This window comes from Pelodiscus sinensis, chromosome 5 (genome assembly GCF_049634645.1).
Source record: "Pelodiscus sinensis isolate JC-2024 chromosome 5, ASM4963464v1, whole genome shotgun sequence".
In the NCBI taxonomy this organism is placed as follows: Eukaryota; Metazoa; Chordata; order Testudines; family Trionychidae; genus Pelodiscus; species Pelodiscus sinensis.
In genome coordinates, this window is record NC_134715.1 from 129,807,405 (window position 1) to 129,821,834 (window position 14,430).

General features: G+C 40.0%; 1 protein-coding gene across 2 annotated transcripts in view; it reads right to left on the reverse strand.

Moving 5' to 3' along the window:
* DNAAF9 (dynein axonemal assembly factor 9) overlaps nucleotides 1-14,430 on the reverse strand; it is a 112,592-nt gene that overhangs the window by 80,114 nt on the left and 18,048 nt on the right. For both annotated transcript variants that reach the window (XM_075931017.1, XM_075931016.1), the window contains exons 3-6: nucleotides 10,848-10,967; nucleotides 9,204-9,328; nucleotides 3,905-4,001; nucleotides 1,042-1,148 (exon numbers count right to left, since the gene is read on the reverse strand). In XM_075931017.1, the coding sequence (XP_075787132.1) occupies nucleotides 1,042-1,148; nucleotides 3,905-4,001; nucleotides 9,204-9,328; nucleotides 10,848-10,967 (449 nt within the window). The remainder of the gene's footprint in view (nucleotides 1-1,041; nucleotides 1,149-3,904; nucleotides 4,002-9,203; nucleotides 9,329-10,847; nucleotides 10,968-14,430) is intronic.

The following is a 14,430-nucleotide window of genomic DNA, read 5'->3' on the forward strand; positions in this document are numbered from 1 at the left end:
GACCAAGAAGGTGAAAAAATTAAAATTAAAATATACTTCTGTAGATAGAATGGGTAACTTTTATCATCTCCATTTTACAAACCAGGAAACTGAGGCCATTACATTTACCCAAAGTGAAACAGCAAGTCAGTGACAGAACTGGGAATGATAACCCAGTCCAGTGATTTCAGGCTGCCCCACAAAACCCTGACTTAAGATAGGGGATCTGCCATAATAACAACTGTCAGAACAGCTGAACCAACAAATCATCCAAATAAGGGATTACAGTCATTCCTCCTTTCTTCAGGTGATGGCCATAAGTACTCATAACAGTCATCTAAAATGTTTTATTGTTTTCAGATCTATGCCTTACCACATAGCAGGGCTCAAAACAAGTGCTCTCCACCACCAGAAAGGGAGTGTGATAGCTCTCCAGCGGAGTAAGGCACCAGTTTCTAGTACACTTAGGGTACGTCTAGACTACATGGCTCCATCAACGGAGCCATGTAGATTTGTTTGTTCGGCAAAGGGAAATGATGCCGCGATTTAAATAATCGCAGCTTCATTTAAATTTAAATGGCTGCCCCGCTCTGCCGATCAGCTGTTTGTCAGCAGATCGGGGCAGTCTGGACACTCCCCTGTCGACATGAAAGCCCTTTATCAACCTCCCTGGTAAACCTCATCCTACGAGGCATAATGGGGAGGTCGATAAAGGGCTTTCAGGTCGGCACGGGAGTGTCCAGACTAGCACACTGAGCCGACAAACAGCTGATCAGCTGTTTGTCGGCTCAGCGTGGCAGCCATTTAAATTTAAATGAAGCCGCGATTATTTAATTCGCGGCTCATTTCCCTCTGCTGAACAGCCTAATCTACATGGCTCCATCGACGGAGCCATGTACTTTAGACACGCCCTTAGTTTATAAGATAGACTATGAACACGTCATTACTCCACGAGTGCTGCCAACTTCACGTCAGGATAATTTTGTTTTAGAGGAGAAGGGGCTGGAGGAGTGGATTCTATACATAGGTAACCATAACCAAAAGTACACACTTCATACATACCTCGTATTTCATAGTAAAGAAGCCATCACCGCCAATCCCCTCCAGTGCAAATGCCTGTACTACTGGCCACTTTTCTACAATGAACATGTCAAATATCTGTAGATGACCTATAGGAATTGAATATTTCATAAAATAATATTAAATGACATATTAAAATGAAGCTTTACAATATCTCACCTTTCTATAATGTGCCAAAGTTATTCTAAGGGTTCTAAAAAGGACACTAAATAGTCTTTTCACTCTCTCTAATGTAAATATTTCATATTGATTGTCACAAGAGTTCAAATGAAATCTAAAGAAAACAACTTATTGATTGTTAATACAAAAGAAAGAATACAGAACAAGCTGGAAGATTTAAAATATAGATTCTAGGGCTGTGTCTAGACTGGCCAGTTTTTCCGGAAAAACTTGCCAGCTGTCTACACTGGCCGCTTGAATTTCCGCAAAAGCACTGACGATCTCATGTAAGATTGTCAGTGTTCTTGCGGAAATACTATGCTGCTCCCATTCGGGCAAAAGTCCTTTTGAGTAAAACTTTTTGTGCAAAAGGGCCAGTGTAGACAGCCCAGATTTGTTTTGCGCAAAAAAAGCCCCGATCGCGAAAATGGCGATTGGGGCTTTTTTGCGGAACAGCGCATCTAGATTGGCACAGATGCTTTTCCGCAAAAAGTGCTTTTGCGGAAAAGCGTCCATGCCAATCTAGACACTCTGTTCCGAAAATGCTTTTAACGGAAAACTTTTCCGTTAAAAGCATTTCCGGAAAATCATGCCAGTCTAGACATAGCCTACATGTCAGTGTTTCTTAATCTTTTTAAGACCGAAGAATATCAAACTATTTTTTTTTTAAATGAGGAACGCCACGGCTTTTTCTCTTTTTTGTTAAGCAAAAAAAACACCAGTATTTTACTTTTGGAAAATATTCCAATATATTTGGAGAGAAGGTTGGAGGGAAGGTAAACTAAAAATAATTGCACGAAAAAGTTAACCTGGTAAAGCAGAGAAACAAATTTCAGTGTTACAGAATTTCCATAGTTTCTCACAACACTAGTTAGATCGCACTGTATGTCTTTTACAGTGTTTTATGAAGATGGAGGTTCAAGTCCCACAAAACACTTCAGCACACAGGTAACTACACTCATGAGCAGTCCTGTTCAACCTAATGAGACTATCACCACTGAAATGTTTTTTTGTAGAGTTCTGGGCCTATGATGCCAATTGTAAATAAGCAAAGGAAATCAGGAACCAAATGCACAATGCATCGTAAAATGCCCAGAATACCCCAGAGGAAGTAAACTTAGCTTTCTGAATTTCCTCTCAAGCAGTCACTTATGCTAAATGCTGCTTCATGCAAATTTTTCTCATCTAAATTCCCTATGTTTTCATAAGTTAAAAAAATTAAAGCTATTGAACTTGATGAGTGCGTAAGTTTATTAGCAGAGCATATAAACTGCTTGAATTAGAGTGTGACTATTGTCACCAGAGTTTAGGAACTGCAGAAGAAAAAGTGCATCCTTAATTGAGACAAAAACAGGTTCTAATGGTTTTTCATATATTTATTACTTGAAAACTAGTGCATCTTCCATTTCTAAGGATGGATTATTATTTAAAAACAAATTTAAAAAACACTTACTAGCTTCTGTTATTTCAGTTATGAATGCAAATTCTCTTACAGAAACTACAGAAAAGAGGTACATTTTCTATAATCACGTAACACAGAACTGCCCTAACTGTCTTTGCATATATTTGTAAATGTGTGTCACCTTTTGTCAAGACCAAGCAAGAAGTGTTCACACAAAAGAAATTTAAGTTCTGAGCACTAAAATAAAGGAGAGTTAGAGCTGAATATGGAATGCAACCATAATCATCAGCAGTGGTTACCAGCCATCAACAGAGAGCCAGACTTACTAGTACATGCATAGCTCAAAAAGAATCTCTGCAATAGTATATTGTTCTCTTTTAAAAATAAAAAATAAAAAGTTGTCAACGATTACAGAGTAAGTGTGCTGCAGTATTTCTGCACCACTACTCTATGTGGTTAGCATTTCTGAACACATTTGTGCAGGAATATAAAATTGAAATGCTCAGCTTGGAAGCCTGGCAACGGATTATACAGGAAATCATGCAGGCCAGTTTTTTCTGTTCTAAAAAAGGAAGCTTGAATAAAAAAGTTTATTCTTTCTCTATACAAAAGTGTATTTATCTGAAGCCCCCATCAGAACAGAGAACTTCTGTATTTAGCCAACACTTTTCCCAGCATGCAAATTACTTCATTGCCTCAGGCTGTAAGCATTCACTATTTAGAGTGCACGTACACTATTTTCTCTGAAAAGACAATAAAAAAACCTCAATAACTTAAGTTTCAGATGCTAAGAAATTCAAAACCTGATATAAAAAAAATACATTAAAACAAGATGGATAAAATCACTAGGCTCACTTACAATATAGACAACCTTCTAGACATACAGGCTGAACTTCTCTGGTCCAGCAACATCCATGGTCCGGCATGATTTTCATTAGCCACATGTTCGCTTATCATTGGGGCAGCCAAGTTTCCCACAGTCCCATAAAGTTTGTTTACAGCCACCAGTCCTGGCTCTCAGTGTACTGTGCTGTTATGTAGCTCTAATTTACCCCAAAAAGTCTTGTAAGAGCCAACTAAGCACAAGTGTTAGTGATACTGCTATACAGTATTGATCTCCCATATTTTGGCAAATTCTCTGGTTCGGCACCAGTCAGGTCCCAAGAGTACCAGACTAGAGAGAGATTCAACCTGTATTTTAATTCATAGTTGTTACAGTGTCATACTTCTATTCTGACAAACCAACAATTCACCAAAACAATGAAGTAATACAGTATTACACACCTTGGGAGCTGTAAGGAATTCCGATTCGACTACAATCTCGAACCATATCTACGAAGCTGGCAATTTTAAACTCCTCTGCAGCTTCTTCATCTTCATACTGACAGGAGTAATTTTAAAAATCATTTTATTAAACAACATTTTCTGACTGGAGATTTTTATTATTAAAATATATTTTTAATAAATATATTTTAACCAATGCTGATCATACATTACACTATTCTGCACAGTAACAAAGGCTCTCTCTAAAGCTATTTAACTAACCCCTATAATCTGGAGGTTTGAGACATCATAGTATAAACATATGAAGACCAAAGGACACTGTTTTCAAAACTGAAATACAAAAGTGAACATGTGAACAACCACAAATACTTGACCCTCAATTTCCAAGAAAGCCTCTCTCTCTTTCCATCACCAACTACAACATGGTTAGGACCAACAGGGATTTTTGCATGGAAAATGTGCACATAATAATGAAAGAGCTTGGAACTATAAAACACTAGAACTGGAAAAGATCTCAAGAGGTCATCAAGTCCAGTCCCCTGCCCTCGTGGCAGGACCCAGTACTAGACATCTAACCTGCTCTTCAATATCTCCAGACAGAGATTCCACAACCTCCCTGGGCAACTTATTCCAGTGTTTAACCACCCTGACAGTTACGAAGTTTTTCCTAATGTCCAACCTTTAAACCTCTCTTGCTGCAGTTTAAATCCATTGATTCTTGTCCTATCCTCAGAGGCCAAGGAGAACAATTTTTCTCCCCCCTCCTGGTGACACCCTTTTAGATATCTAAAAATCGCTATCATATCCCCTCTCAGTCTTCTCCTTTCTAAACTAAACAAGCCCAATTCTTTCAGTCTTCCTTCACAGATCATGTTCTCTAGACCTTTCATTATTCTTGTTGCTCTTCTCTGGACCTTCTCCAATTTCTCCACATCTTTCTTGAAATGCGGTGCCCAAAACTGGACACAATACTCCAAATGAGACCTAACCAGCGCAGAGTAGAGCGGAAGAATGACTTGTCATGTCTTGCTCACAACACACCTGTTAATGCATCCCAGAATCACGTCTGCTTTTTTTGCAACAGCATCACACTGATGACTCATATTTAGCTTGTGGTCAACTATGACCCCTAGAGCCCTTTCTGCACAACTCCTTTCTAGACTATAGCTTCCTATTCTGTATGTGTGAAATGGATTGTTCCTTCCTAAGTGGAGTACTTTGCATTTATCCTTATTAAACTTCATCCTATTTACCTCAGACCATTTCTTCAGTTTGCCCCAATCATTTTGAATTATGACCCTATTCTCCAAAGCACTTGCAACCCCTCCCAGCTTGGTATCCTCTGCCAACTTAATCAGCATACTCTCTAAACCAATATCTAAATTGTTGATGAAGATACTGACCAGAACCAATCCCAAAACAGACCCCCGTGGAACCCCACCTGTTATGCCCTTCCAGCATGACTCTGAGCCATTAATAACTACTCTGAGAAAGGTTATCCAGCCAGTTATGCACCCACCTTAAAGTAGCTCCATCTAGGTTGTAATTCCCCAATTTATTGATAAGGTGGTCATAAGACCTTATCAAATGCTTTAGTCAAGTGTAGGTATACCATGTCCATCGCTTCTCCCTTATCCACAAGACTTATTATCCTGTCCAAGAAAGCTATCAGATTGGTTTGACATGGCTTGTTCTTTACAAATCCATGCTGGCTGTTACCTATCACCTTATTACCTTCCAGCTGTTCATAGATAAATTCCTTAATTATATGCTCCATTATTTTCCCTAGCACAGAAGTTCAACTGCCTGGTCTGCAGTTTCTTGGGTTGTTGTTATTTCCCTTTTTATAGATGGGTACTATATTTGCCCTTTGCCAGTCTTCTGGAATCTCTCACGACTTCCATGATTTTTCAGAGATGATAACTAAAGGCTCAGATACCTCCTCTATCAGATTCTTGAGTATTCCAGGATGCATTTCATCAGGCTCTGGTGACTTGCACACTTCTAAGTTTTCTAAGTAATTTTTTCACATCAAGAAATGTGTTAAGAGAACCCCTGCTTTAGAGCCAAGAGTGAGTGATACTCAGATTCATGTGAAACAGGAAATGGAACTACCTTTTCTCATAAAAGGCAAGCCAAACAAAGCCATTTATATCTTTAACAATCCCTAATTCAACCTGTGCTCAACTGACTGTGTCAGTAACTCCAATTAGATTTGAATATGCCTTCAGAACTAGCTTTCTTTGTTTCCAGGGGGACACTCAGAGATGGCTCATGGCTTTTCAGTACAATTGTAAATACATTCCATCCAATATGTAGTATACAGACAGCATACTTCGGAAATGTGATATATAAGAATTTGAAATTACCTCTTTATTGTGCTATATTGCTATTTATAAGAGATGTTTTCAATGCATTTTCCCCATTACTTTTCAGCACAGTCACCGAAAACACATTGTGACCAAGTAGAAAGATAGGAGAACACTAAATTTTGCAATGTTGTATAAGAGCTGCACAAGACCCATGTGAGTTGTTCCTTTTTAAAGCTTTGCTATTGTTATTGTTATTTTAAAGCTTTGCCATTGTTATAAAAGCATAGCTAAAAATAAGCAACACTTGGTAGGCCACTATAACGGAAAACAAGCAAAACTAAAAAAAAAAAAAAAAAAAAAAAAAAGCCCGAGGCAATGATTTGTCAGAAAGAATAAATCTAAAATGGTGTCTGAAGGCTGACAAGATTTCATAACAGCTATGAACAGCCAAAAGCTCTCTAGGAAACTGGCAGTCCCATATACATTAGAAAAGTCCATCACACTGTGATGAGGATGTTCATATGCAGTAACCCAGAAATCAGCATATTTACAGCACAATGAACCTCAGAATTGTCAGTTTATTTCACTATCTACTATCCAAATAGTGTATTTGGCTCATCTTTCTGTTCATAATTTGCAATTTGAAGCAGCATGACATTTCATTCCTACTTAACTAGAGCAGACCACACACAACGAAGCTAATCAGAGAACAGCAACATAACCAGATTTTTCAAACCTACTTTATCTTCTTAAAGAGATTAAAATATTTCTAATTGCACAGCACATTTATGATGCTATGCATGATTAATGATTATTATTATTAATTAGCATGGGGCCCTCACTTTGGAATCTACTGCTACCTTTGGTTGGGGGGTAGCCTGGGTATGTTGACCTAAGCACATCAAAAGGCCTCCCTCCTCAGTAGGACTGTTACGGAAAAAGTCTGTTGAGAGTCTACCTTTACATTTGTTACTGAAGTTTTCTGATTATGGGTAAGCTGCTTATTTTAGTTGGATGCTTAAATCTCGAGTTTCTGTCATAGGCAGCTAGAGAGGTATATAAAAGTTGTGAAGTATATTTTGTATTTCTTTTGTTATAAATCTAAGTATAATCTGACCCTCTCAAAACGGTGACACACTGGTCTAGCAACATCCATGGTACCCTTCCTGGACCAAAGAACCCCAGCAACCAGGAATCTGGTGGCAGGAGGGCTGGCAGACAGGAGCCCTGCTGGAGCCAAGAGCCCAGTCAAGCTGCCAGCAGCAGGGCCAGCAACCAGCAGCTCAGGAACAGGGGGACCGGGAGCCCAGTCAGGCCAGCCACAGTGGGACTAGCGGCCAAGAACCCTGCTGGGACTGAGAGTCTGGCCAGCAGTATGGCGGAAGCTGGACCAACAGCCCTGTTGGGGCCAGTAGCCCAGCGAAGCCGGTGGCAGGGGAGCCAGCGTTGACCTCTCCTGGTCCAGCAAACTCTCTCATTCAGGAGCAATCAGGCCCTGGGGGTGCTGGACCAGGGAGGTCCAACCTGTATACATATTAAGTAGGAGTTACAAACAGAAGGACATAAGTGTCCTCATCTACAGAAGAGAAAAATAAGGTTGAATTTACGGCAATTAGACTATCAACATAAAAATACTACTTTTCAAAATTTTAAGTGCTTCCTCCACAACAGTTTCAAATCTTCCTTTTCCCTCTATCATCTTGTTCATGTCCTTCAATTTGTCCTTTCCACAGTCTCTATTGATCCATCCACCCACTCACTGCATCTCCCTTCCCTTTACACACACAGGCACCAAAGGGAGGAGAGGAAAGAGCCAAAGCTCTCTCCTAGAAATCTTACCAAGGGCTGCATCCAGAAGCTGATACCCATCATTTTCCGTTCATTCTTCCCCAACTTACTCCCAGCTTCCCATGTCAACCCTCTTACCACCAGTGGATTTCAGCAAAGTAATACAGGAGAGAGGGATAACATTCTTTGGGGCGAGGAGACTCTGCACCCAGTGTTGGCCAAGTTTTTCCCCTTCTTGATTAATTTATTTGGGGGAGGTGAGGGACACCCTTACTTCTCTGAGAATCTAGATCAGATTCTTCCTGTGGGTAATCCCCCTGGCTGGGTACTGGAAAGTGAACTCATACTAGAAATAACATACAAATAGTCACCAGCCAGGAGGATTCCCCATAAGCAGCTCCCAAGGTAGATTCTCCATCTCTTGATGTCTTTTAATGAAGACTGAATGTGTGTTTGGTCAAAAACTAGCTCCTGTACCATACAGGTGGCCTGTGATATTCAAAGGGCCAGATTAGTTGCTCTAAAAATCAACTTCTTGATCAATGTACCAGAATTTAAAAGGGACAGTTTAAAGGGACGTTTAATTTACTACAATCATAAGACATAGCCCCAAGTGGTTTCTATTACACTTAATGGAAAAATCTCCCATTCACTTTTGTAGGGACAGTAGCAGTCTCTTAAAATAAACAAAGAAAAAGATTATTTTTCTTTAAATGGTTAAACTAATCCAAGCTTTTCGCAGATTCCGATTTATATTTTCCCTACTTTACTAAATGACTTGCACTTGCAAATACTTGGACTGACATTGAAGAGACTTTAATAATGAAAAAAGCTACTGTTAGGTATTTCTGTGTTCACTGCAGTACTTAGTTCAGATTCCGTATTTTGCTTATGCCACAAATAATCCTTTCTTGTGACATGACCATCAATTTCTGTCAAATCAATGACCCTGTCCAGGGAAGGAGAACCAGGAAGTGAACCCTTTCCTCAGCCTTGTTTTATCTATTTCTCTGCTAGCACACAGCATTCAATAATAGGTTAATTCTTCAAAACTTAGCAAATTAACATAAAATGTAGTGCTTCCCATTAACATCAAAAGACAGTCTGCAGTCTATCAAAAAGACAACTTTGCAAAAATACATGTGGAAACCTTTGAGTATCAGTTACTAGTTTCATGTACTCCTTCTGCCTTCACTCACCTCGTTTTCAGTCAGGCAATGGAAATGCAAGTTTCTCCAGTATGCCACATATGGCAAAAGATAACTGTAGTTGACAGGGTTACAATACAGATGGACACTGTCAGGTTTGATTAATATGATTACATCTGCAATAATCAAAACAAGAGTCAAATCACACATTACTACTTTAACTTCATTGCCACAAATTGTTAACCAGAAGTCTAAATTATATGTATACAGAAACCTACGGAACTGAATCGGAAATGTTGTCTGACCAAGTACCCAATTAAAGAAAAAAAAAAAAAATCGGCAAGAGTAATTCAAATGCACGATGGAAAATGCTACTTAAGAATGACCATCCCAGGTCAGACCAAAAGTCCATCTAGCCAGTGTACTGTCTTCCAACAGTGGCCAATGCCAGGTGCTCCAGAGGGAACTAATAGAATAGGGAATGATCACTTGATGATAACTTCCTGTTGCCCATTCCCAGTTTCTGACAAACAGAGGCTAGGGACACCACCCTGGCCCATCCTGGCTAAAAGCCATTGATGCACCCATCTAGTTCTTTTTTGAACCCTGTTAGGGTATGTCTACACTAGCTCGTTAATTCGAGCTAGGTAGGCAAATCAGGCAACCTCGTGGAATGAGATGTAACAGTCAATCCGAACTAAGGACTTAGTTCGGATTAACTGTAAACTGCCGTGTGTAGCTGTGGGCAGTTTGTTCGAACAAAGGGGGATTTAAAAATGGTGGCCAGACGGGAACATGCAAATAAAGCCCGGGATATTTAAATCCCAGGCTTCATTTGCAACTCCGGTTGCCTGATTTGCCTACCTAGTCTTAGCCGTCACAACATCCTAAGGAGTTCCATAGGTTGACTGTAGTTTTTGCGAAACAATACTTCCTTTTGATTGTTTTAAATCTCCAGTCTGTTATTTTCATTTGCTACTAGATCAATCCCACTTTCACTGAACACAGCTACCCATTTCAGGAAGGGGGGAAAAAAAAAAAAAAAGCATATTGCTCTCTCAGGAACACGGTTATGAACATTCTAACCTGTTATCCTGAAGCTTACCTCACCATGTCCCTTAAAAAAAAACTGTGATAATGGTGAGCACTTACATAACACTGTACAAACAGCTGTATTTGTTCCAGTATGAAATTACTCACTCATACTGCATTATCAAGATCACTCAAAGGGCAGAGAGGGCAGAAACCAGATGTACCCTTTCAGCATAAAATATTTTTTTCCTCGATATGGAAACAGTATGCCAATATGCAAAGCCATCTTACCACCTAAGCGTAGACATTAGATACTTCACATAATGCCACCTACTTCTATTCACTTCTCTCTTCCACTCTCAACCAAACATGACATAGCAGTACAAAGAATATTTTTTAAAACTTTTCAACACCCTACATTTCATGTTAATTTTGGCACCCTGAATACGCTGATGTAACAGAACTCCCAGTTCAGTCAATAACCTTTCAATTCTGTTAAGACTACAATTTTCGTATGATGAGAATTTATAATGGTTTCCCAGGAATTTTTTTACACCGTACATAACACTCCAAGTGTAACTATGTACCTTCCTCCCCCCGCCCCAGGAAATGGACATTAAGAAGCAAGTGTGCAAATTCAATGCTTAACATTGTATTACTCACCATCAAGAACTTCTTCAGGAAATCCAGTTCTCTCAAAGTCACTGTTATTCTGATTATACAAACCAAAGAGAAGGTAATTGGCCAGCTCTCTACAGCCTTCATTGTACCGGCTATCAATTCCTGAAAGAGAACATATGTGTAAGCAACTACACTCTGAAAATCAGAGCTCTCTGGATGACTAACTTTGACTGGTGATATTCTTGGGCATGTGATACCATAAATGTCAACAGCACTACAATTGTTTTTGTGACTTGTTAGTTTTAAGTCTAAATAGTAAAAGCTAGGCATAGACACTAACTAGCATTAGAACCACACTTATCGAACATGTAGTGAGGGAAAGAGAAGAGATTGCAACCATACAGCAGACTAAGAAAGAATATTTCCAAGGTATTACAGACTTTACACTCTACCACATTCTCATTTGGGAATCATAGCCAAATACTATACAATTAAGAACAATCCTGTATAATGAAGGAGTCAAGGAATTTTGCTGGCTACCATCAAAGAAACCTGACTACAACTTAAGTCTATAATAGCCACAGCACGCCTGGACAACATTTTTATTGGCACTGTAGTTAATATATTATTTCATATGAAAAATGTAGTATGTCTAAAACACCATCTTATTCTGTTTTTCAGAAATTAATTACGAATCTTTCTGAGCATCTGCTCTTGATCAGGATGCACTAGCTACCTATAAAATATAAAGTATTGTATGAAGCCCAAATGCCTTTTGCAGAACTTGAAACTTCTGGGGCAGACAAACAGAGTAAGTGAAAGCTGTAATGTTAAAATTAGATGCTGCACAGCTGTTTATTAGATGTAAAAGCCAAAGGACTGTATCAAATGACATAGCAGCAGAGGCAGAATGTCACCAGTTTCTGAAATTAATAAAGTATGGGACTCTCAAAGTTGCAAATGCAGCAGGGTATGATTGGACACTTTAAAACACATGATACATACAAGGTGGAAGGGATGTTATATCTTTGGTGAAAGACAAGTTTGAGAGCTACATCAAACTCAGCATCATGTTTAAAAAATGCTAAGTGTCACATTTTTAGCGAGACAGAGAAACCAGAGGTAGTCATTTTTTTTTTTTTTTGTTAAGGTCTAAGTTTCTTGGTCAAGATATAGTCCAGGCTCCAGAGAAAACAATTTAAAAAATAATAATGACTAAGTAAAAAAAGATTTTGGGGTCCATTCAAAAGCATCTGGCACTCTGGATTTGGGCTGCAGTCTGTCTATTGACTATGCGGAGGTAAACATATGTTGTGAGAAGACAATGAAGGGAGCAATTAATACCTCTATAGTCATAAAAAGAAAGTGGGTTAGTGGATTATAGATTGTTGTAGTAATTCATAAAGCCAGCATCTCTGTTGAGTCCATCATTTTTAGAGTTTGGCAGCGATATGCAATTAAGCTCCCAGGCTCACTTTCAGCAGGTGTTGTTCAGGCTTCCTCTGACGAAGACGACCAACGTGTCACATATGCGAATGAGAAAAGTGTTTGCCCGCAGCGATTAGGGAGCTTTTGACTTGTATCAATTTTTTGCACGTTTACTCAGAATCGTAGCCATTCCCTTATTTCACCCACATCGTTGAAGCATTTGATGCACTGGATGAGGTACACCACATGTTGTGAGGCACATGTAGGACCCAGGGATCCTGAAAAGTGCATTGTGGGAAATACTGATCACTGTAACAGCAGAGATACTGATCTGCATCTAGCATCATGGGAGCACCTGGTGCTACTTCGAGTTGGTGTGTGGGGAGCTAGCTTCTGATGAGAAGCTTGCTTCTGATGAGAAGCTTGGAGAGGCAAGGCCAGAAGAGGCGATTCAGGAAAAATTTCTCTCAGGATGCTGTCCCCATCAAGTAAGGATTGTAATTGTTTGATGCTGTACTGTATGAGTTCCAGCGAGGAGGAAGGGGGGGACAGGTGGTAAGTAAGGATGTGTAGTCAGACCTTCTTCCCTATACTGAAGCAGGTTTCCTTTGAGTGTTAGGGTGTGCCATTCCATGATGCAATATGCTTCTCCAGTGGAGGATCCTGGTTTGGTGAAAAACGAGTAGTCCTGTGGCACCTTAGAGACTAACAAAAATATAAATCGTATCATGAGCTTTGGTTATTAAGCTCACGATAGTACATATATTTGTTAGTCTCTAAGGTGCCACGGGAATACTCATTTTTGAACTTACAGACTAACTCAGAGGGATTTATTTGGTCAAGGTAGTGTTAAATGGTTCAAAATTATGTCAGGAACACTAGTAGCAACACTTGGTTTATTCCTATCATTTGTCTGTTCATACACCTGCCCCTGTAGCATATATTTATTTACGAACATATACACAAGTTTAAGTTAAGAAAACATTCAAAGTAACCAACCAAAACCAGACAAACCTTAACAAAATTAAGGTTAAAAACCAAGGAGTCCAGTGGCACTTTAAAGACTAAAATTTATTAGGGCATAAACTTGTGAGATACAATTCACTCTTTCAGATGCTTGAAGGAAAGGGAAAGGGAAAGAAAAAAGAAAAGGAAAGGAAAAGAAAAAAGGGGATACAGAGATGGGAGTGTGACATCAGTGCTAATTACATCTGAGTGGATATTGCTCATATCCAATGGTGGTGCGAGTACAAGAAGGGGAAATTACTTTTTGTGATGTAATTAAGTAACCGTGTATCTGCTGAAATTTTCAGTGGTTACACACAGGGCAGCGGTCAGCTCCCCTCGAGCCAATACACACCTGCCCTGCCTGTGCTGTGTGCCCACGAAAGCTCATGATACTATCTATATATTTTGGTTAGTCTCCAAGGTGGTACAGGACCATTCGTTGTTTAAGTTTTTTTAGTTACACACCAACATGGCTATCCCTGTGAGATGGTTAGGTGCTGCGATGGTGTCACTAGGGTAGAGTTGGCAGTGGGGTTTCTTGCAGGGAACCAACCATTCCTGGATTAGTGTTTCTGTTGTAGGGCGTGAATTTGATAGTGATTATTCGTCTCAGATTGGGAGGCCTGTCTGTAAGCGAGGAGTGGCCTGCCTCCAAAGGCCAGAGAGTCATCTAGGACAGGTTGTAAGATCCTGATGATGTGTAGGAGAGGTTTTAGCTGGGGTCTGTAGGTAATGGCTAGTGGTGCTCTGTTGCTCTCTTTGTTGGGTCTGTCCTGTACTACATGACTTCTGAGTATCCGCCTTCTGTTACCGGAGAAGAACAAAGTGAGTTTCCCCTATACCTCTGATAGAAAGCTAATATTTTTTTAACGGAATTTTAAGCAAAAATAAAATCTACGCTTAGATGGTACAGGCTGGACCTCCCTGTTCCAGTAGACCCAGCCCGAATCGGGGAATTTGCTAGACTGGGGAGGTCTCATGTTCCCGGCTTTCTAATCTGCCACTGGCTCCGCTTTCAGCTCTGGCTGGTTACCCTGCTAATGGCCCCAGCCGGGTTGCCTGCCAATGGTCCTAGCTCAGTGGCCCAGCTTCTCTGCCAGGCTGCCATCCCCATTCTCCCCTGCCCGCTGTGGCCCTGGATCCAGCTCTCCTACTGAGTTCCCACGAGGCCCCAGTACCCCAGCATCCA